At 41.0% G+C, this 23,981-nt stretch overlaps 2 protein-coding genes across 2 annotated transcripts in view; one reads left to right on the top strand and one right to left on the bottom strand.

Moving 5' to 3' along the window:
- Nucleotides 1-9,694, bottom strand: part of prdm6 (PR domain containing 6) — a 188,356-nt gene extending 178,662 nt beyond the window's left edge. Inside the window, exon 1 of the mRNA XM_078171166.1 lies at nucleotides 9,555-9,694. The gene's annotated coding sequence lies outside the window, so the exon portion shown is untranslated. The remainder of the gene's footprint in view (nucleotides 1-9,554) is intronic.
- Nucleotides 9,695-11,052: 1,358 nt separating this feature from the next.
- ppic (peptidylprolyl isomerase C) lies at nucleotides 11,053-22,183 on the top strand. The gene is made up of 6 exons (XM_033619119.2): nucleotides 11,053-11,180; nucleotides 13,786-13,899; nucleotides 14,655-14,748; nucleotides 16,350-16,417; nucleotides 16,651-16,767; nucleotides 18,292-22,183. Exons 1-6 carry the CDS (start codon nucleotides 11,076-11,078, stop codon nucleotides 18,418-18,420), a joined length of 627 nt encoding a protein of 208 aa, XP_033475010.1. The 5' UTR covers nucleotides 11,053-11,075; the 3' UTR covers nucleotides 18,421-22,183.
- Nucleotides 22,184-23,981: the final 1,798 nt, after the last annotated feature.

The following is a 23,981-nucleotide window of genomic DNA, read 5'->3' as shown; positions in this document are numbered from 1 at the left end:
GAGACCACCTCTATTCGTTGAATGAAGGTTAAGCTGTTTGGTCCAGGCCGTGATTTGGAGGATGTTTCACACCTGTAACTTTAATTCGGATTATAGATAACGATAACAGCCTCATGCTACTGAGAGAAGAGCGCCATCACTCCCACAACCACAAGAGGTCTCTGCTCAGAAGAAAGGTAAAGAAGTGGCGTTGTGAGGACCGACTCTTATTTCTGTTCATTCATCTTCTGAACAACTTTGAACTCGTCTGTCAGAGTTACAGCTGAGATTATCATTACAACATTTATTATTATTATTACTGCTCGTGTAGGTGGTCGGCCTGCTGTCAGCTCACCTCAGCTGCTTTATCAGCGTCTCACTTCAATTCTGTGTGTGTGTGTGTGTGTGTGCTTGGGTGTACAGATAAGACAGATTACAGCCGAGCTCATTGTGTTTCTGGGTCTGACTTATTATCCACGACCCCAAGCTTTCCCACCCGTCTGCTGCTGCTCACACACACGCACACACACACACACACATAGACCCAGGCATGTGAAGCATACAGTATGTGTGTGTACATCAGTCATTGTAAGCTGCTGTGGATAAGAACATCAGCTAAATGCCTGAAAACGTAAATGCGTGTGTGTGTGTGTGTGTGTGTGTGTGTGTTGTTATGACTGGCGTCGCCCTGACAGGCCCCATTTGTCATCCTCGGGACCTCTGGTGGATTGATAACGAACAAAAACACAAACATAAGCGTCTGAAAATGAACTCTTGTCGGCTTAGAGCGACTTTTTCAGCGCAGAGGAATGTGGAGCAACAACAGGCCGTCTGATTGGCCGAAGCACAAGGTCAGGGTCGACGGTAGCCAATAGGGAATTCACAGGGTTGGGGGTTTGAATCCCAGCTGGTCGGGTGGGTCATTTAAGCTTCATTCTTTCACCTAAAAAACTACAAGTTAGTTTGATGCTACTCTAAAGTTCATTGAAAAGATTTTTAAAAGGTATTGAAATAGGAAATGTGTATTTATTTACAAAGTCTGTGTCAAAGTGTGATTTTTTCATGATGTGTAGGAGACATGCATGACTGTGTGGACAAATCAGAGACAGTTTGGGCATTAAAGGAGGTGGAATGAGGTCTCAGTCCACTCATATGTGTCTATAGTTTGTTTCTGTAGTTGTTTTATGGTGTATTTCTGAGGCATTCACCATTAGTCATCCAAATAACTCACTTTTAACCCCTTCACACTAGATTTAAAGACATGTATCTGCATGACGGTGTTCATATTTGGCAGGAGAACAATAGCGAAGACATTCATTCACAGATTTTTTTAATTAACTATGAATAAATGCTTTTATCCCTACTGTTTTTCAGTGATTGAGGAGGGCCTGAAAACGAGCTTTTAACCCCCCAAAAACTGTCGCCTGCTTTTTATGTCTTCTCTGTTGACTTTAGAGATGTCTTTACTTAAGTCTTTAATTTGCATCTGATGTATTATTTTAATATAACAATAAAACATTATTACACAGCACTTTACAAAGAGTCAAACATATTCTAGTGGCTTAAGCAGCAGATATATGTACGGAGGGCACGAGAGGAGTAAATATATCTCATGTTTTGTTTTCTAGCAATCATAAAGAAACTGTTTTTGTGACCCTGACATTATAAGTCATGTGTTTAAAATATTTCAGTCTGGACCAAAGTACATTTCCATCCCCGGAGCCATGTCGCTAGCACGACTAAAAAAGGATATTCCTGAATGCTGCGCCTGCATCTGAGACATTTATTGAATCAGTGCATTAAAGTAAAGTTTGAGTCCCTGCAGACCTTCTGTGGAGCACGACCTCTCTGTTAAAATCACTGGAATTACAATGTTTTTTCCTTTTTATTAAAAGATATCGAGCTCTTCTCAGATGCATGAGAAATACTGGAGTTGGTTAATGTGCTCACAGGAAAGGTTGGTGTGACTTGTTTAATTTCTAAAGAAGCAGAGTATTTAACATTTTGTTTTTTTAGTGTCAACATGTAGAGCTAAAACTGAATTGTTCTGTGACCCGCCATTATAGTTACTGTGTTTATAGATGCAATTAGAGATTGTGAAGCATGAAATATTCCTCCTGTTATCAGCAGAAACTGATGATAAAAGCAGGTTGATCTCTAAATGTGTATCAGCTCCTTTTTACATAAATGTTTTGTAGTTTCAAAGACACACAAAAAAAATCCTGTCAATTATAATAGTACACAAATACTCCAGGAGTTACTGTGTTTGCGCATAATTTAAGATTTTTAAAATGCATTTTAATCCCCATAGTGTGCATCACTTTCCTACATACGCTGATCAGAGAAGGTCAAAATAACTGTTTAATATTTGCTCACTAAAATCAGATATGTGGTTCAAGTGAAATAAAATGAGACGTTGAACTTTCATGTGAAGGTAAACTTTAATTAAACTGGTTATTAAAATTATATTAAAGGTGTTAATAGAAAATTAAAACAAGCAGGAAGAAATCTTCAAAATTTAATTAATTGACCTTTTTTCCACCCTTTTGTTTTCTTTTTATTTCTGGACCGTATCACCTTAACGCCCCATACATCAACAGCTTTGTTGGTTTCACTCTTCTGAGGCTGTAATCTTTGTTTTTCCTACATTATCTGTCACATTTGAGCTGCTTATTGTTGTTTTTTAAACTGATGAAATATACATGTTTAATGTATGGGTGTCTGTGTTTTAAATGTACATTAATTTCCATATTTTTCCACTTCATCATCATCATCATACGCCGTAATTACAGTCCTTCTCCATATCGCTGCTGCTGGGGACGGAAAGCAAAGAGGAGAGAAAAAAAAGGGAAAAAGCAGAGCAGGAGGAGAATTAGGTGTTTTCATCCATTGATTAATGGCTTTCTAAAGCAAAGCACATCGGAGGAGCCGGCCGATCAATAAATTAACTGCCCAAATTCATCATTTTCTACAACAAAAGCTAATTATTTAGACGGCTGCAGGAAAGGAAAAAACACAATATTAACAAGAGTTCATTTAGCACAGCAGCGTATTCCTGCATGTGAGAACACTGCAGAGCTGCTGGTCATGTTCAACATGGAGAACATGGAGGGGTTTAAACTGAGATTACAGATTTAGATTTAAACTCAGCTGCAGGGTTTTAAATACAGGAGGCTACACGGAGACATGGGATCCACAGAAAGACACACTTAGGAATGTTTTTCTGGGTAAATGTATATTTTTCTCTATATTTAGGTTTCCAAAATATATAATAGGCTAATAGTGTTTATTTGCTCGTAACAATATCTGATAATTCATGTCTGATAAACAATGCAATTAAACACAATGTCTAACACACAGGTTGGGAGAGAGTTACTGCCCCAAACAAAGGACTTCAAGTATCTCAGGGTAGAATATCGGCGCTAGGTCAGTGACTTCTGGCATCAGATACCGATGGACAAAGCCGACCTTTCACCTCGGAATGATATGCAGCCAGTTGCCGTTATTGTTTCACAGTTTCACAAGTTAAGGGTACGCAAAAGTCCATGTTGGGGCAGGCAGGAGGAGTGGTCGATGGGTCCAACAACCATTGACTTTCACCTGGGAGGCCGGTGTTTACTTGCCTTAAGAGTGTGAAGCCAAACCCTGTTCTTTTGTCCTAAGCCCAACCACTTGTGTGTTGGCCAAACATAACTGAAAGCTATACTGGACAATAGCAGACAGTCTCTCCACAGCCTCCTGCAGCAACAGAGGAGCAGCTGCAGCAGTCGGCTCATCTCACTGTTTTTGCAGAACGGAGCATTTCAGGAGGTCCTTCGTCGCCACAGCAATAAGACTGTTTAACACCTCCTGAATCCAGTCACACACACACACACATCACATTAGCCACAACTGGACTGGACTGTGGAATGGGCAACTTTATTTTAACTTCATTTCTCTTTATGCACTTATTTTAACTTATTTTATTTTATGTCTATCTTAAAGGGATAGTGCACCCAAAAATGTAAATTCAGCCATTATCTACTCACCCATATATCGAGGGAGGCTCAGGTGAAGTTTTAGAGTCCTCACATCACTTGCGGAGATCCAAGGGGAGAGGAGGTAGCAACACAACTCCACCTAATGGAGGCTGACGGCGCCCCAGATTCAAACGTCCAAAAACACATAATTGAAACCACAAAATATCTCCATACTGCTCGTCCGTAGTGATCCAAGTGTCCTGAAGCCCCGACATAAAAAGTTGTTTGGAAAAACGTCATTTGAACTCTGTTTTTAGCCTCATTGTAGCCTGTAGCTCTGACTGCCTCTCTGCGCACCGAGCTCACCTGGTTTCAGTTGTGTGTTTTTGGACGTTTGAATCTGGGGCGCCGTCAGCCTCCATTAGGTGGAGTTGTGTTGCTACCTCCTCTCCCCTTGGATCTCTGCAAGTGATGTGAGGACTCTAAAACTTCACCTGAGCCTCCCTCGGCATATGGGTGAGTAGATAATGGCTGAATTTTCATTTTTGGGTGCACTATCCCTTTAATACCACTGTGTTGTTGTTGATGAGGGGAAGTGTGGTTGTTGTTGTCTTTTATAAGCTGCTGGACAGTTAAATTTTCCTTTGGAGATTAATAAAGTTTTTTCTTTTCAATTCTATTCTAACCTGGTGTGTCAATACACCGTGTTGTACCGATGTAGTGCTTTTATTTTGAAAGAGACTGTATGCAAACTGTACATTTCCTGTGAAAACAGAAGTGTATTTTGAAAACAGACAATGCATGTAACAGGCTGAAGTTGACACGGTGTCCCAGAACGTCAACAACCAACACACCCAGGGTACCTTGGACGTCATATGTGGACGTGGAAAGTCCATGACCAAACGTGGACATGTGACGAGGTCACAGTGAGGATGAGTTGATTTCGTACGTATCATATCTGCATTTCCAAAGTGACGTAGAATATGAACTGACTTTGTCAGGCAGAGAAATAAACACACTATGTCTGTACAACACCGCCAACTGATGTGTTTTACTCCAACAACAAATGCACGTGGTTGCAACTGTCACAGAATATTTGTTTGTACATTCTCTGGCATTTCGGAGAACACTGCAACAGATAACATGGTGAGCATTAAAGCCTCTGTTTGTGCTCATGGCTCACGTGTAATCTGTGAAGGCCTCTGCTACAGTGTCTCGCTTGAGTACAGACAAAGCTACATGCTGATGTTAGGACGTTTGCTCTATGTCAATCTTCATCTCTCTGTGGCTGATCTAATATCGGCATCAATAACCCCAAAAATACTTCAACACTATTTCTGGAAATATGCAGTTTAATCTGAATTATGAATGTTGTCTGATGCTGTTTGGTTACATCACCACACGACAGCAGGCCTCTAAGGTGAGTGATGAAAAGTTAAAGAAACACACATTAATGCTTTTTTTAAAAACTATATATTTGAAAATAATTGTAATCTAAATATTCATAACCAACTAATGGAGCCTTTAAGGGACAATTTAAGGTTTGAGGGGTTTCTTTTCCACTCAGGGGATAAATGAGGCCGAGTTGGTTTAAATCCATGAGGCTTCGTTAGCGCACAGCTGATGGTAATTCAATTAAAACGTTTGCATGTCCCCTGTTCATTCACACACACACACACACACACACACACACACACAGAGCCCCCTGTAACCTTGCTGTGAGAGCCTCTTGTATATATAAATATATATATAAATATAGAGGTTTACAGCGGTGTCACTTTCATTTACATAGGAGCATGTTGTTAAGGTCCCGCTTTGACATTCAATTAAAACGTTTACATTTCTGCTTAATTAATTCGGAGGATGGCGGGAAGAAAAGACGAATGGACGGGCCGCTTTGACAGGAGACCGATAACCGTGTGTGTGTGTGTATGTGTGTGTGTGTGTGTGAGTGTGTGTGTGTGGTGTTAAGGTCACGGCAGGCTGACTATTATAATTCATCTCTATAGACTTGTATTCAGCAGGGACTTATATTCTCTTTTTCAGCTTTATTTCCTGCAGCTGAAGCTGAGCCGTGTTTTAATGCAGTAAAGAGTTTTAAAGGTGTAACACTCGTCTGTATAGACTTCATTATCCCTCTGTTTATTGTTAAAAACTAACTGCTGCAGCTCATTATCGATCTCTGCATGCTGGAAAATGCTTTTGTTTGTCAATTGGGAAGAAAAAAATTAAAATCCACAGAGCTGCAGGATCATTTTTTTCTGTTTTGATTGCACGGTTTATATTTCGTCTACGGTATTTACACATTAGATATATAATCCCTTGAAAAATATTCTATCTAGGCTACTACTGCATGACCTCGTGATTTTCCATTGAGACTCACTATTTCTCCACAGCAACATGAAGAGTGCACTAAAACACCATTCAGATATTCGCGTTCAGAAATACAACTTTAATACCTGATCATTTTAATTTCCTGGGAAGTTTCCTAGAAAGAAATATGTAATCTGTTTGCACCACAGGGGGAAACAGAGACGAGGTTATGAGACGTTATTTAGAGTTTTGTAAGCTCGGTTGAGATTTTAGCAGCCCAGTTGTCACAAGAAAATGTCGGCATTGTACGATTCTGCAGACCACAAATACATTTCATTTTATGTTTCATACATATCGCATCAATGTTTCTGGAGTGACTGTCATTAGGAGGTGGAGGGGGCGGTGGATGGCGTGACACCTAGACGAGACGCCCGCCAACCTGCAGACCACTGTTTGAGACCAACAAACAACAAAACCAGTTGTTTTAGCGAGTCATCGTTGTGTTTCCAGCCATGATTGTGCCACCAAAAGCAAACCAGTCTCACTCCCAACACCTCGAATACAGACCCTTAGTCATCCAAACATAAGACAGTGACGCACCAAGGCACATTTTAGCAGCAGAATGAGACGACAATACCAAGAAAGTCCAGTCTGTTCTCACTCACAACGTCGGCTTTGTCCGAATTTTCAACACATTCCCACTCCAGCCTCGTCACACAGCGATGTTTGGTCATGGACTTTCCACATCGACATATGATGTCCAAGGTACCCTGGGTGTGTCTGTTGTTGAAAGAACAGGGTTTGACTTTACAGTCACACTACAAGCAAACACCAGCCTCTTGAGTGAAAGTCTGTGGTTGTTGAACCCATACACCACCTGCCCTGCCCTCCTGCTCTACTCAACTTCCACCGCCTTAACTTTTGTTTCCAGCTGCATTTCCCATAATGCCACTGGCCACTGTTGAACAATAACAGCAACCACCCATGTACCATGCTGACGTGAAAGGACAACTATTTTCGTCAGTGTCTGACGCTGGTTTTCAACAACTTCGGAGTGCGAACAGGTTGGTGATTTCAGCACCAGAGGCCGACACACACTAGCCCCTTTTACACTGCCAGATTTTCGGCAAATGTTGGGCCGTTTTGCCGGCAAGCTGCGAGTGTTTAGACACACAGAGGCGGATTGCCAAGTTGATCTGAGGTGCCCAATTTTCCGCCTCGTAGGGTAGACATATTGGTGGAACCCTTTAAGTTTAAACAGACCGAGGCGGCCTTCTGCAACAGGAGGGGCTGTTGATGACTTGTGGGAGGAGCTGTTGATGACGCCGCACGTGCGAGCCACTGGCGGTGGATAAACAGGAAACAGCTGATAGCAGGAATTAGCGAGCAGCTAGTAGCAAGAGGGAAACACAAACCTGACAGACACTGTAAAGATGAGCAACTGGGGAGACAAGGAATTGCGCGCCCTCCTTGTCCTCGCAAACGAAGAGGCCACTAACTGTCAGATGACGGGGACGGTGAAGGACGGGCCGACTTATGAGAGAATCGCCGAAGGACTGACCAGCCGCGGCTTCCCTCCCACGTCACTGTTTACGTCACACGCTGAGCTACACGTTTTGTTACTTGCTCACGCCCCCCATTGCCCCGAAAAAGGTGCATTCCGTATCTCTATTTTGTTTTTTTGCTGAAAAAAGACTGATTGGGCTTTCCTGCAAATTTGCACAATTCCTATCTAAAAAGGGCTTATGACACCTTTTGTGGCAGTATGATACATACTGATCAGCTGCCAGCAAATATTGTAGTATGAGCAGAAATGTCTGTATGGGCAGATGGGAGGGGAGCAGGATGGTAAAACACACTCTGGACTTTCCCGCAGAATCCTGCTATTCACTCTTAGTGCAATGTTTTAGTCAAACCATGATGTTTTTGTCTAAACCTATCGCATACTTTTGTTGTGTTTTGTGTTTTTAGTGAAGCAGTGTTTTTGACTGAGTGAAAGTTCCTGTTGTCATTACAGATCATGAATTAATTTTTTTTAACCTGTTAATTTAAAAGAGGGGAATTCAGTCTATTGAGAGAGAATATTTCACACGATGCCACAAGCTTACATGTAAATAGTGAAAAGCAGTGGCAGCTGCTGGTCTTTCAAACAGGGGAAGCTCACTTTAAGTTTACATCATAAAATGTGTCATATTGTAGCGAGGCAGTAACTTATAAAAGGAACATTTAATTGAAGCTGTTTTTCAACCACACTCATGCCATAGAACCACAGCAACACACACCTCAAAGGTTTTCAGATAACGGTGAAAATGAGCAATATGGCTTATGGAAATAAGGAACTCCAGACAGCACTCTGTCAGACAACTCCACTCACAAATATCCGCATGGCACTGAGCTGGAAATGTGACGGTGCCGGTGTGTATTTCCAAAGTGCTGTCAGTCACAAAGGGGTTCAGCCTATTAGACACTTCCTCCAATCACCACGCAGACACTGAGCGTCCTCTCCCGCCTACCGCTCCATTAGGCCCCAGGGAAGCTGAGCCTCCCTGGAAGTGACGATTTTGTCGCATTTATCCAATGAGCGTCTCGCTTTGCTGCATGAAAAACACCTGCTCAGCGCTGTCTCATAGGAATGCTTGGAGGCTCCGCGTCCACCGTGCTGACATGAGAATGTATGACAGGGAGGTCGCGTTTGAAAACTAGTGATACACAGCTGACGTTTGAACATCATTGTCGTGATGTTACACATCCTAGCGCATGTTTAATGCAATGTAAATTCTTATTTTAATGTAAATTCAATAGTGCATATTTGACCATTTCTTCTATGAAATTTTAGGGGAAGTTCAGCCTCCCTTGTCGTCTCAGAGCAATCGCCCCTGGTGAAAATAAAAGAGGTGTGAAAGGACTTAATTTGAGCTGATCTGTCTGTATGCAGAGGTGTTCGCTCCTCCAGCAGACAGGGGGCGCTGCTGGTGATGCTGGTGCAGATGCAGCTGGATGAAAATATGTTGTGTAAAGCTCCATTTAAATTGTTGTAAAAGGATCTTACTAACATCTAACAGCAGCATGTTGCTGTGGTTATATTCTTTAAACTCTCACTCATTCAGACATGAATCTACAGCACCAGCTTGTTTAACTGCAGCGTCCTTATAATACTGTATGTACCTGTACTGGTACCTGTGTGATGTGGAGGTGTGTGTGTTGGCTGACATTCTGTGTGTTCCTACAAATGATCAGACACACACATGTTACTGTTTCTATCAGCTCAGGATGTTAAAGGTCGACACAAACAAGACTGCTAACCTTTATTTGTCCGCAGAGATCTGTTGTTGTGCAGCAGGAATGATTTCATTTGTCTCATCATGACGCCCTCGTATTTATTTATCTATCCCGAGGCCGCTGTCAGGGCCTCGACCCTCAGGTTGGGAACCACCGTCCTAAAGTTTCCTCTGTGATACTTTGTTTTGTTTCTTGTTTTGAGGGAGTCGCAGGTTTAAACGTTTGTGTGTGTGGACATAATTTTGAATTTAAAGATTATGGTTTGTAAACTCAACACAAAGTTTGTGCCTTTAGTCCAAACGTTTCTTCGTCCTCTGTTTTCACTGCTGATGAAGCTTTCAGACACCATGAAACTTTTGTTCTTCTTTACAGCTTTGTTCATCCTTTCTTTTTATTCTCTTCTCTTCATCTCCTCTTATTCTCCTTATTTCCTATCCTCTCTCAGTTTCCTTATCCCTTCTCCTCTCCTTTCCTTGTTTCTCCTCCTTGTGTCCCCCCTTTACTTGTTTTTGTTTCATCTTCTCTCCTTGCTACTTCTCCTTTCATCTCCACCACCCGTCTTTTCTCTCCTTCACTCTATATTACTCTCATCTCCTCTCCTTCTTTCCTCTCCTTCTCTTTTTGCCCATTGTTCCCTTTATTCCTCTCCTTATTTCCTTTCCATTTTTCTGTCCCTTCCATACTTCCTCCTCTTATCATTTCTTTACCTCTCATTTAATTCTCTGTAACTCTCCTCTTCCCTCCTTGTGTTTCCTTTCCTTATCGTGTGAGTCCTGTCCTCTCCTCTGCTTGTGTCTCCTTTCCTCTCTGTTCCTTTCCTTTCCTTTCCTTTCCTTTCCTTTCCTCATTGTGTGATTCCTCTCCTCTCCTCTCCTTGTGTCTCCTTTCCTCTCTGTGCCTTTCCTTTCCTCTCCTTGTTCCTCCTCTCCACTCCTTGCCTTTCCTCTCTTCTCACATCCCTTCCTTTCCTTTCCTTCCCTTTCCTATCCTATCCTCCTCTTGTGTCTCTATTTCTTTCCTTTCCTTTGCTTTCCTTTCTTTTCCTCTTCTCTCCTTGTTTCTCCTCTCCTCTTGTGTCTCCTTTCCTTTCCTCTCCTTGTTCCTCCTCTCCTCTCCTCGCCTTCCCTCTCTTCTCACATCCTTTCCTTTCCTTTGCTTTTCTTTCCTTTTATCCTATCTTATCCTATCCTTTCCTATCCTTTCCTCCTCTTGTGTCTCTATTTCTTTACTTTCCTTTTCTTTCCTCTCTGTTCCTTTCCTTTCATTTCCTCTTCTCTCCTTGTTTCTCCTCTCCTCTTCTTATGTCCCCTTTCCTCTCTGTTCCTTTCCTTTCCTTTCCTTTCCTCTTCTTGTTCCTCCTCTCCTCTCCTCTCCTCAGTGGGCGGGGCTAGGTCCAGGTCCGGCCCACAGGGGGAGTGGTCTGGTGATGTCGCCGTGTTTGGAGCGCTTTCCCGGCCAGCCTCTCAGCTGTGAGCCGCTCTGATTTCCTCCTCTTCCTCTCCGGTACTCCCAGCAGGGCCGTGCTACCGCTGTCTCCGGTTAAAGATGGAGCTCCGGACGATCCTCCCCGCTCTGCTCTTCCTCTCCGCCGCCTGTCTGCAGCCGGTGTCCGGCGCGTCTTCACGGACAGGACCGAAAGTCACGGAGAAGGTGGGTGATGAGATCTTCCGCACGTATTAGCATTAACCCGAATCTGCGTGTCCGCTCCTCTCCGCGCGCCATCAGCTGCTTCTGTGGCTGCACGCGCCACGGCCGGAGGATGCAGCGCGAGCACGCACGCGCACACACAGAGGCGCAGAGAGACGACGTGTGTGCGGCGTCAGCGCGAGGAGGCCTGGACCGGAACACACACTTGACTCTCCGCGTATTGAGGCTGCAGACCCTTCTAGAATGTGTGAGACAGTTCACACACTCACGCACTCACACGCACGCGCGCACAGCTGTACACGTGTCCATTGAAAGGAGTCTTGATGCGCAGTGCGTTCGCCTGCAGACCTGACCTGAATGTGTCCTCTCCAGGCTTCAGTAGATTAATGCTCACATTAATGCATCACACGCTGTCATATGAAATCCAGCTATTAAGACAGAGCGTTAATATGACGTAATGACTGAACCCTGGCCTGTAAACACCTGCTGGTATTGTGAGATGGCGCTAATTAAACAGACATTAATGTGACTAATTAATGACAGAAAATAATATTATAAAGGGACTAATGTGTCTTCTGTAAGTAGTTATTCACACTGTTAGTGGAGTTCTTCTAAAAGTCCGTCAGTCAGAGTTTGATGTTGGTCGACACACTGAGTGTTGCAGTAAATGTGTCATGTAGGGCAGAAATATTTCACTGAACTCTCCATATACATATATTCATTATAATCAAACAACTCTTACTATTCTTTACTTTCCAGACACATGAAGGTAAGACAGCCGAAAGTTTGGGGAGCAAACTGGAGAACATTTGCTCCAGGTTTAATGGACATGCATTAAAGCTGTCCTGCTACTCACTATGTGTACTCCCAGAGTACTTAAAGTACTTTAAAGTACTTCAGGTCTCATGTTGAGACAGACTGTGGCCAAATTTAATAGCCTACTTACTTTTATCAAAGAGATGATAAATAACATAATTGAGCCCTATTTTCAGTGGTGGAAGAAGCATTCAGAAAATATCAGTACCTTTATTTTTACTTTAGTAAAGTATCAGTACCACTGTGCAGAAATACTCAGTCAAAGTTGCATATAATATTTTGCTTTGGAAAAAGAAGAAGGAAGCTGGAAGGTGTGACACCAAGACAAGAAGCCTGCCAACCTGCAGACCAGTGTTTGAGACCAACAAACAAGGAAACCAGTTGTTGTTTAGCGAATCATCGTTGTGTTTCCAGCTGTGATTGTACCATCACAAGCAACCGGGTCTCACTCCAAACGCGACCCTTAGTCAGTGGCCCAACAGCGTAACACGGTGACACACAGAGGTACTTTTAGAAGAAGAAGTTATTCTTTATATAAAGCTACACAAATCCAATGTAATATTATTATTATTATTATTATTAATAAATCATTGTGTTGTCACTTACACACACACACACACAGACCTGAAATACACACACATGCACAAACAGGACCTGCACATGCATTAAATGGAGAGATGTCAGAGTGAGGGAGCTGCTTTGGACAGGCGGACCGAGCAGTTTGGGGTTCGGTGCCTTGCTCCAGGGCACCTTGACAGTACCCAGGAGGTGAACTGGCACCTCTACAGGTACCAGTCCACGCTTCATGCTTGGTCCAAACAGGGACTTGAACTGGTGACCCTCCAGTTCTATGGACTGAACTATTGCCGCCCAGAATACAAAAGTATCAGTATTAAAATGTACTCAAAGTGCCAAAAGCAGTTAATTAATTATTATTAATTATTATTAATTATTCATGCATTCATGTGTTAATACCTTTAATGTAAAGGTGGTACTCATTTTTATATATATATATATATACATATATATATATATCATTATTATTTCATACACTGCTGGGTAGCTTGATCCCCATGGGAAAGATGTAGTGGAGCAGAAGTATAAAGTAGCAGAAAATTAAAATACTGAGGTGAACTACAAGAACCTCAAACTTGTACTCAAAGCTCCAGTGTGTAGGATTTAGGGGGATATATCGGCATTAATATAATATAATATAATATAATAAGTTATTTAGTGTATAATCACCTGAAAACAAGAATCATTGTGTTTCTGTTACCTTAGATTGAGCTGTTTATATCTACACAGGGAGCGGGGGTCCTTGTTTGGAGGTCACCATGTTGCCCCGCCATGTTTCTATGGTGGCCCAGAACAGACAAACCAAACACTGGTATCAGAAAAAAAACTGCTTTATTCAGTGTTTGTACTGCTTTAAATCAGCTGGTCTGTTTGTTTTAAAGAGGAGACGACCTCTGTGGATAATTTGGTTCACAGTAGAAACCTCCTGAACAATGAACACTGAAGGAATTCTAACCAGGAGAAGTTTCAGCTGGTTGCAATCTGAATCTTCACCACTAGATGTCTCTAAATCCCCCTAAATCTTACACACTGGACCTTTAAGTACAGAACTTAAGTAAATGCACTTTTCACTGCTGCCTAATGTGTTAAATTATATCAGAAGTTCAGTAGAAAAATGGAAAAATGTACAAAAACCATTCTTAAGTAAATGTTTCTTGTCACTTCACACCTCTGATTGATTTCCTTTGTGTGTGTGTGTGTGTGTGTGTGTTTCCAGGTGTTTTTTGACATCACAGTGGCGGGTCACGAGGTGGGGCGCATCGTCATCGGCCTTTTTGGGGAGGTCGTTCCCCTCACTGTCAATAACTTTGTCGCCCTGGCAACCGGAGAGGTAGGACTCTGGTATATACAAACACACGCGCACACACATTTCATGTTATTAAGATGACATGTGGGTGGATTTGGTGACTTACACTGATAGCTCAGTTATCAAAAAACAAGTATGACGAAGAAATTTACTTAATTTGGCTCTTAAATCAACTGGCTGGAAGTACAAAAGGACCGACCATGTGTAACCACTTAAAAAGTGTGTGTTCCAATTTAACATATTTTTCCATTATATTTATTTATATTCACATTTCTTCAGACATGTTTCTCAACTTTTCAGTTATTTTATGCAGCATATAGATTTGATTTTAAACTCCATGACATACTCCGACCGGTGGAAACTCTTCAGGCTGTAATTCATCGGGATATTTAGTTGAAATATCTGAAATAACTCTTTTTCGTTCGACCTTGAACTTAACACAAACATTTATATCTCTAGTTTTTTTTTTTAAATTAAATATACACTGTGGTTTAGTTTGGTTGTGTATTGCATCTTTATTTCATTTTATTTTGTACATACATTTCCACACAAAACAACTTTGAAATGATAAAATTCCAGGTTGTCTTATCGACAAATATTTTATGTTTTTTTTTTTTTTTTGTTAATTTAATCTAAAATGTTTTCATTGAACCTCCTGTGTGCTGTGATTCTCTACAGGCTCATCTAATCCTTTTAACTCCCCCTTACTGTGTGTGTACGGTGGTGTTTCTGTTTACATGTGTTGATGCACACATTAAGTTTCCTGTGTGTCTCTGCAGAAAGGTTACGGCTACAAAGGGACAAAGTTCCACAGAGTCATCAAGGACTTCATGATCCAGGGAGGAGACTTCACAGCTGGAGATGGAACTGGAGGTGAGACTCAAAGTGACACTCTGCCAAAAATATGTCTTTTACATATCTGTTTTCTGAAGGCTCGTACGCTGATTTCAGATCGCGTTTTTATGGAAGAAGCAGCATCAAAACATCCACAGAAACTCGTCAAACTCCTCCTACAGTCCACGTCTCTGGTTTTCATTTCTGTTTTTTTTAAATTAAATCTTTTCAGTCCTCATACACACCTCATTAGTTGGTATTTCAGTATTAAAGGGCCCGTTTTTGTCACGCAAATCTCTGCAGCAGTTTGAATGCATGTTAACTAACTTGTTAACTTCACACACGGTGCATTTCCATCCACCTCTTTTTATATGCATTTTTAATTTGCACGTAAAAAAGCTGTGATTCAAACATTAAAAATTCAAAGAAGTCTTGAAATACTGCAGAAAAGTATTTTTGCTCGGGAAAGTTTGAAAAGTTGGTGTATCAATAAAAAGTAAATGCAGCTCAAAACAGATCAAGCAAATGATGATGACATACAGAAATCACGACTGAAATGTCACTCAAGCTTCTGCTCCACTGAAGAGGCAAAAAAATGGCAAAAACATCAGCTATGTATGAATGATGAGGAGACTGCAATTAATACAAGTATATTTAGTGTTTCCCTTTGTTTGAGGTTTGATTGGCGCTCGTTTAATTATGTCACCTTGCTCTCCTCTTTTGCAGTGATGGAAATCTCGATGAATCAATGCCCAATATTTGCAAAACAGTAGTGGATGGAAAAGCACTTAAATTCACATTTTCATTTTCTGATAATTCTGTTAAAATCTGCACTACATTTGGAGGTGAAGCCTGACTACATAATACTGTTTTTTCTTCATCCAGGTGATCGGCAAATCAGTGTGATGTTAGCATATGTTGGATGTGATTCCGTTCACATCCCCTACAACTGCAGAGCAACACTGGCACATGTTCATTTTCACCTGTCGTAGTAGTCTGAGTGGGCGGAAGTTCGCTGCATAGATCAGCCTCTCATTGGGCGAAACGAGCCACCCACTGAAGTCCCGCCCTACCACCTCCGGTTGCAGTTTTCAACATGTCCTTTACTATTTTTTGCGGTGTTTGATCTTGCGGGGATGTAGCCATTTTTCTGCCATGGTTCGCGTCCTGTAGGCGATATTTTTGTGGGCGTGTTACACCAAAACCTGTTTCCCCCCGGCAATATTTTTGCAAGCGCACCGTTGCTGTGGCACTGCCCAGAACGATTGTGATTGGTTGAAAGAAATACAAGCAGCCGGGGCGTTTTTTCCTCCAATCTTAAAGTGAGAGTCGGCCCAGCCAGACCTTTCTTTTCTTGAGAAAGGTCTGGTGAGCGACACTACTGTCGTAGTGACCGACTCACACGCCAATCAGCTGGTTTTGCTAACCCCAACATTTGTTTATTGTATTTCATTTGGTAAAAGTAACGCAAAAGTAGTGTAATAAGTAACTTATTACTCTACACAGAGTGTAATATTGTAAAGTACCTTATTACTTTTAAATCAAGGTAACAAGTAATGTGTAATATATTACCTTTTAAGAGTAACTTGCCCAACACTGATTTTCATACACCGTGAGTGACCACAGTCTTTCTCCGTCAGGTCACAGCATCTATGGAACGACTTTTGCAGATGAAAACTTCAAACTGAAGCATTTGGGAGCAGGCTGGGTGAGCACACACACACACACACACACACACACACACACACACACACACACATTTCTATGTCTGTTTTTGACCTCAGTATTTAGGAATAACAAGCCAAAATGGCCTAAACCACATTTATCTATTCTACTTTTTCATGATGTAAGGATCAGTTTGGTGACTGAAACTTGAACACGATTTGTCAAAATGATGATGATGTAATGTATGAAAATGAGACGTGTGTGTTCATGTACCAGGTGAGTATGGCGAACGCTGGTCCTGACACCAACGGCTCACAGTTCTTCATCCTGGCTGCCAGAGCGCCGTGGCTCGACGGGAAACACGTGGTTTTTGGGAAAGTCCTGGACGGGATGGTGGGTGGAGCCTCACACACTTTTCATTAATCTGCTGCTGTTATCTCAGGTGGAGTCTGAAGGCAGAAAAATAAATCTTAAACTACCAAACAAACAAAACTTACAGTTCAGTCACAGAGTCCGAACTACTGAGGCGTCTTCTTTGTTCAGGAAGTTGTGCCAGCTGCTTCCTGTATAGACTCAGGAGCTCCACCCACACAAGAAGCAGAGCAGGATTTGATACCTGGATTTAATAACAACAATGGTGGAATGTAATTAAGTACATTTACTTAAGTAGCGAGCCCACTTAAAGGTCACTGTCAAACCCTGCACACTGGACCTTTACGTACAAAGTCTTGTACCTAACTTAAGTACGTCCAATCATGCAATTCAATACTTCTAAGCTACATTAGGTAAATATTGTACTTTTTAGTCAATTACATTTGTCTGACAGCTTTAGTTACTTTTCAGATTACAATTTTTCACCCCCTTTCTATCTAGTGATTTTTTAAACGTTTGTGAAAAACTTCAGGATTAGAAGTTCTTATGTGTGAAGAAAATTCTCCTCCTTCTCAGGCTAAATAAACTCTGTGAAACCCTCTTGGATCAGCCAGAAAAGTCACTGTCACAAAGCTGAAAACAGGCTGTTTGTCTGACTTTTTAGAGATACATGGTTCTCACCTCGGGCCAAGGCCAAGGGGGGACCCATGAAAAGGTCTGTAGTTGAGCCTTAAATTGGAGTACAATTTACTTAATGACTTAAATCGCTGACAATACAAGTCGTATGTATTTACATGATAAATAAATGTATTTTTTATCATTGAAACACATTTCAATGTGCCATCTGATATTCCAGCCCTCCATGTAGATACCAAAATAATGCGTCCCATCTGACTTGGGTCAGGTGCACTATGCACAGAACCTACAGGCACCGCTAACGTAGAAATGTGAGGTGGACCGCTGCCCGATTAGCTAAGTCAGAATGCCTCATCGAAAAGGAAGTCAGGGTACAGAGAGAGAGAACAAAAAAATTAAAGGAGAAGAGAGGCAACAGCCAAATGTCTGGCAAAAAAAAAACGTGAAGAAGCAGCAGGTATGACCGGTGACGCTGATGGTGAGAAGTGAGGAAGACTAGTTTTTAGTGCTTAGTTTTAAAGCTGCACTAGAGGACCTAATGCATCCAGTGATAACAACCATATTAAGCTATCTTGTCGGAAAGGGGGCCAAATAAAGCTCCAAAGTTATGTTACATTTTGGCGAGGGAGTAAGGAACATTGCCATCTCTCAAAATGGTGTCTTTAAATCTTTATGCACACTGGAGTCCCTACACAGTCTTTAAATTGCATAAACTAAGTAAACCTGGAAGACTGAGAGTTGATAGCCATATACTCTTTACGCTATGCTCACTATGCTGTTTGTAGCGTAGCTGCTGACAGGACAGTCATGCTACAAACAGAATGATTTTATAGATTATAATGCATTGCTGTAGATTAAACTACCCTAAAGTGAGTAATCTAACCTGCGTCTGTCCGTCTCCTCTGACAGTCTGTGTTTCACACCATCGAGCTCCAGGACACCAATGACAGGAACCTGCCGTACACCGAGTGTGTGATCGTCAACAGCGGCAAGATCCCCGTCAAAGAGCCCTTCATCGTGGAGGTGGAGGGCTGGTAGACACCACTGTGAGAAGGTTTACTGTACCACAAAGACATCACGTGATTATTATATACTGGAGATCAATCAGAAGTCCAGTTTGCCAAATTCACTTTCTCATATCATCACTTTTACTTTTGACGTGCTAACACTAACATGCTCGCAAGTAAAGCATATCATCGTTTGAAATATGTTGATACAATACACAAGTTTCTGTATTGATACCAAAACTAATTTTTTAAAGACTCTTAAGAATATAAGCATGCTTTTCTTTTTTCTGTTCAACATAACAGAAATTTTGTCTTTAAACAAACGCAAGTGATCAGAAAATATTTAAACCTGGAAACATCTGATCAAACAAGACTGAAAATCTGAAAATGCAGCTCTCAATATTTTAGTTTTTGGACATATTTCATTTGGTTGATAAAAACATAAACGTTCCATATTCAGCTCGATTAGCAAGCTAAAATGAACATGGAGCATCCTGAATGGAAACCTGTTTACGTCCCAGCTGTGACATGTTTGGTCCCGATCACACAGAAAGCATTTTGCAGGTTGCAGAACATGAGGCAAACTGCACTGCCTTTGTTTAAAACCAAATGCCACGAGTATAAAAAACGCCTGCTGCGTTTTCTTATTGTAGCCAGGCAACCACCCCATCACCTCCTTATTCTAACCTTCCCATGTAATGAAGCTACCTTTTATATTTTATTTAGTAGCTAGTTCCTAAAATGTTGAGGAACTTGCTGTAGCTCTGGTTGAGGCTGAGAGGCTGTCAGCAAATACAGTACTTTGTTGGATCATGGGGAGTACCACCAGTTGGTCCAGGAGCTTCTCCTCCATCATGGACGTTTACAGTACTGCACTTATCTGCTGTTTTCTATTCAGATGGTGCTAACTGTGCTTTGTAAAGTCGTATAGCTCTGGGTATCCAGCAACCACTACCACCAGTTTCTCCTCCATTGTTTACCAACTGTAAACTTGTTATCATGACCACCACAGAAGCCCCGCCTCTCAAATCATCCCATTGGACAATGGGGAAAAGACGGAGAGGATGTGGCTGTTCTGAGTTGAAGTTTTTTTCAACTCGCGGAGTTCAGAGCGCAGAAATCCAAGTCGCGTAGAGACGCAAAAACAGCGAGCAAAAAGTTTCATTCTCATTAAAAACTGTTACAAAAAGCCGCCTCCTGCTGCTAAAACACTTTCTGTGTGATCGGGCCCTTACACAGCTTTCCTTTTTTTAAATAGTTCAGTTAACCTGGAAAAAATAAACATGACTTCTGATTGATTTCCACTGTATGCAGAGATAATATATAAATTACAGATTAAGCTATGAACAGATCATATGCACATAAGAAGAGAAGATTTTTATCAACTTTTTGACAACAGGAAAGAAAATTAAAATTAGGAAACAAAGAAAATTAATTTGTGGTGACATCAGACTTGTTAAAAGTCTAACTGGGTTTGGAGATCAGATTGAATGACACAACGTTGAATTTATCATAGATAGTAAAGGAACACACAAACATTTCCACATCATAGGCTACTATTCTCTATGCTCAGGTGAAAACCTCATATCTCCAAAATGTCCGCTTTTTCAGGATTGTAGCAAAAATGCCACATTTTAAACAAAATTTTGAAAATGAAACGACTTTACGACCGCAGGTTTTGGATTTTCTTGTAAAGCTGGAGTGCAGAGCGTTTGTCTCCCCCCTCCGGAAGCGAGAGTGATTACATAAACACTGTCTGTGTGTGCTTATCATAGATGTATAATGATACCTAGATACCAGACCTCTAGGTGGTGCCAAGTTGCTCGCCCGGGGCATACACCAAAAAGTTTCTAGCATGTGGGTTTACTTCAACGGTATGCGGCCCACTGAATATGCGCAGTGGTGTTTCACATGCTGGCCCCATCCAAGAGTTCCCAGTCGGCTCATAGACTTTACATTGTCATGACATTGCAGATTTTTAAATTGCTTTTGTCAGCTCGAGAAAAAATTTACAAATATAAACCCTCCATTGATAAACAATCATAATAGAAAGAGTCATAAGTTACTTTGTTTGTATGCAGTTGTATTTTATAATGGTGGTCTATGGGGGAAATGCTTTTTGAGCTGCAGGGGATTTACTCCTGCAATACCACGAGCGGCCACCGAGAAACACTGAATGAAGAATGAAAAGCAGTGCCAAACAGAAGAAGACTTTAGATCCAGATTTTAGAGCGTATACGGGCGCATTTATACTCCCTTCACGAATGAAAATAGAAACGTCTGTTTCAAACGTACTAAACGTCACTGCCCTCATACGTCCATGTGTCCTTTACTCTGGCATAGATACGGCCAATAGATGGCACTCGAGGGTGGAGTCAAAAGTTTCACACAACAACAACTGAGGTGACGGTGGAGGAGGTCGTAACATTGAACCTCTTAACGGAGGTGGTGTTGTAGACAGCGGTGGTCTGTGAGGCCGTTAAATACATCAAGATGTGGACGGAGAGTATATTGCACTATATTACCAATCGTTACAATACACCCGTTTTAAAATGTCTTTGTTGTGACCTACGTTTGATTCTCGCTTGAAATGGTAGTACGTACTCCATTTCAATCAGATCCGTAAGCTTCAACAAAACATGCACTAATACGAACGAAATGAGCTCAGAGTACAGACAAAAGGCTGCATCTGTGTCCGTATACGTATCTAACATTGAGTATAAATGAGCCCAACTCTACTGTCATTTAAAAACAAAACTTATTATTAAATGAAGCAATACACATACTGAAAAATTTAACTCTGTGGTATTAACTTCCTGTGTTCCTGGGTAGATTTTTTTTAACCATTTGCATTTTTTTTTTATTTGTGATGCACTCCGTGTAAAACAACTTCTCATACACAAGCGTAATACAAACCATCAGAACCTGGAGATATGAGGTTTTCAGCCTGTAGTGACACATTGTATGCAGAGAGGAGTTGTTGGTTTTCATCAGGCTCACTGTGGTTCATGCTAACGGTTCTATACGTTAGCATACTTGCATATTTAGTGGATGGTGTCGGTTAGCATCATCCCTGAAACTCTATCAAACTAAAGGAACTGTGACTCGAACATGATGAACCTCATGGAGACTTGCACTCAAAGAACATGTAGCTCCTCTTAAATGTCGTATTGCCAAAATCATTCTTTATTTGCCAAATGATTCTTGCACTTTCTATGCATCTAATCGATACTAACATATCTTCATCACTGTTATCAAACATATGCAAAAAAACTAACTCTGTAGCAAGTGTCAAATGCCATTCTCGCACTTTATTTTCTATCTTTCCATCATTGAAAATGAAGATTCCCTTTTTCATGTTTTGAATAAACAAGATCTTCCTGATGCATTATACATCATATCATGTTTGCAAAAACTACAGCACAAATTGCACAGGAAGGAAAAAGTGTTGAGGTGGGTATTAATACTGTAGCTGTCCTCTTAATGCTGATTTAAAACGTACTTTGTGTTAGAAGTATGATGTTGCTGACCATCACCAGGACAGAGGACTTATTCCAACTGTTAATGTTTTATCTTTTGTTGTTTGTAACGTTACTTTGTGATTTCAGTTAACTCCAAACTGTCACTGTAGCATTATAATCTAGAAGAGTTCTGACTGATTTTCCTCATCTCACTGAAGTGAGAAATGTCTGTAACAAACATATCAGGAGTTCTGTTTTCATTATTTATAGTAACAGCAAAGACGAGTGCCAACAGGTGTGTTTTCTACAATAAAACAAGATGCTGTTGCAAAACTGTCCGAGACAATGTTCACTTATTTTGGTGTGTTTTTGTCAAGGTATAAAATATGTATAATAGGTGTCGACTCAAGTCAGACTCGAGTCACAAATTTGATGACTTTAGACTCGATAAAATTTTAAAAAAGGCTTGCGACCTGACTTGGACATTAACCAGTCCCTTCAGAAAATCGCAATCGCAATAATTAAAGCAAATTCAATTAAAGTTCTCAATATTTTCAGGGGCTTGCAATTTTTCAAAAGTCCCGGATTTTTTCCGCGTTTTTCCACATTTTCCAGCCGACCAGAAGTTGTCGCGTATGCAACATCATTTGAAACGTCATCAGACGTGTCATGAAATGCGCTAATGGCACTGCAGTATGGAGAAGTCCTCTGTATAAGAATTTTCACTGTGTAAATGCGTACAATATGTGTTGAATGTATTAAAATGTTATGTTTACAGAAGTTGTTTAACAGTCACATTGTCTGGTTTGAGAGCTAGAATATTCACTCAGGATTTTTTGCAACATTATTGGAGTCCATGTTTTGAAACTAATTAGATAAAGAAGAGAACTATAAAAAAAACATTTGCAGCTATTTTTTGTAATATTCAGTATGATTATTATAGCAAGTGATTACATGAGTTATTTTTTTGGAGGTAGTAATTAAAAAAAAAATCTCCTTTTGTCATCAGCTGCAGTTTAAATCACATAAAAATGCCGCAATTTTTATTGCATTTTTTGACAAAATTGGCTGCAAATTCAAGGTTTTTTGCCACGAGATCCTGGAGGGACTGATTAACACCATTGACTGGTGACTTAACTAAGACTTGAGCCCTTGCTAAAAACACATGAACCCAGGTATGTGACTCTGCCCCCACATTTTTTGCAGTGGAAAGAGTTTTAGTCTGACAACCTGCAGCAACGGTGATCTTGTCATCTTTCCTACTGACAAAATCAAAGTAACGGGAATATTTACAGCCACTAAGGTAAGGGTTTCCAACTAGCTTGCTGCTTTTTGACGTGCTACAACTAAAATGAGTCTGCTGATGTGATTGTTGTATTTCAAGTCAGTAGTGATGTGAAGTAATGTTGTAACAAGTTGTTTGGTTTTGGGGTAATTGTAATATTATTACTGAAATTTCATTAGTAATTAGTTACTCTTCTTGTTACTGGAAAAAGTAATAGTATTACGATACCGTGTTACTGCCCAACACTGATCGTGAGCCCTCTGGCGATTACCACCCCAAATAACTGCAGGTCTTGAAAGGTGGCAATGATTGGTCAGGGATGAATGTTTAGTCTGTCAAGTCTCTCGGCCAATTCATAGCAAGAATTCATGACTATAATCTCCTGATCTGACACAGCGACCACCTTAAAACCTCTTGTACTGTACTCCACCCCCATTTTGTAGCAAAAACGCCTAAAATAACATACCCAAATTAAAATGATTGTAGCGTCTGAACCGCTCTGACTACATGCATGCATGAAGTCTTGCCAGAAAGAAAACTCCCTGAAGTTTCTTGTGAAAGTGTCAGAAACACTCTAGGTGATACAGAGACAGAGTAATGGGCCTCTGAAGTCAGTAAAAAATGGAAGATTTTGCCTAAAATAAAATAGAAAATGTTTTTCAGGATGAATAACTGTCTGTGGCTTCATCTGAGCAGGTAAATGACACTGTGGGGCTGTAGGCACACTATCAATGAACACTTGTTTCAAATTTGAAGAAGACTGCTCAAAGTATGACCATTCTACAGTGTTTTTACCATGAAAAGATCCAGGCGGAGCTCCACATGACAAGAGCGGCCACTCGGCTT

The sequence above is a fragment of the Epinephelus lanceolatus genome, chromosome 9 (genome assembly GCF_041903045.1).
Source record: "Epinephelus lanceolatus isolate andai-2023 chromosome 9, ASM4190304v1, whole genome shotgun sequence".
Taxonomy (NCBI): Eukaryota; Metazoa; Chordata; class Actinopteri; order Perciformes; family Serranidae; genus Epinephelus; species Epinephelus lanceolatus.
The sequence above is the reverse complement of the archived record's forward strand: the minus strand, read 5'-3'. Positions and strand labels throughout refer to the sequence as shown.

Coding starts and splice junctions, on each gene's coding strand:
- ppic (XM_033619119.2), top strand. CDS start 11,076: ATGGAGCTCCGGACGATCCTCCCCGCTCTGCTCTTCCTCTCCGCCGCC. Junction 14,749..16,349: donor AGCTGGAGATGGAACTGGAG/GTGAGACTCAAA, acceptor TTTCTCCGTCAG/GTCACAGCATCTATGGAACG. Junction 16,418..16,650: donor AGCATTTGGGAGCAGGCTGG/GTGAGCACACAC, acceptor TTCATGTACCAG/GTGAGTATGGCGAACGCTGG.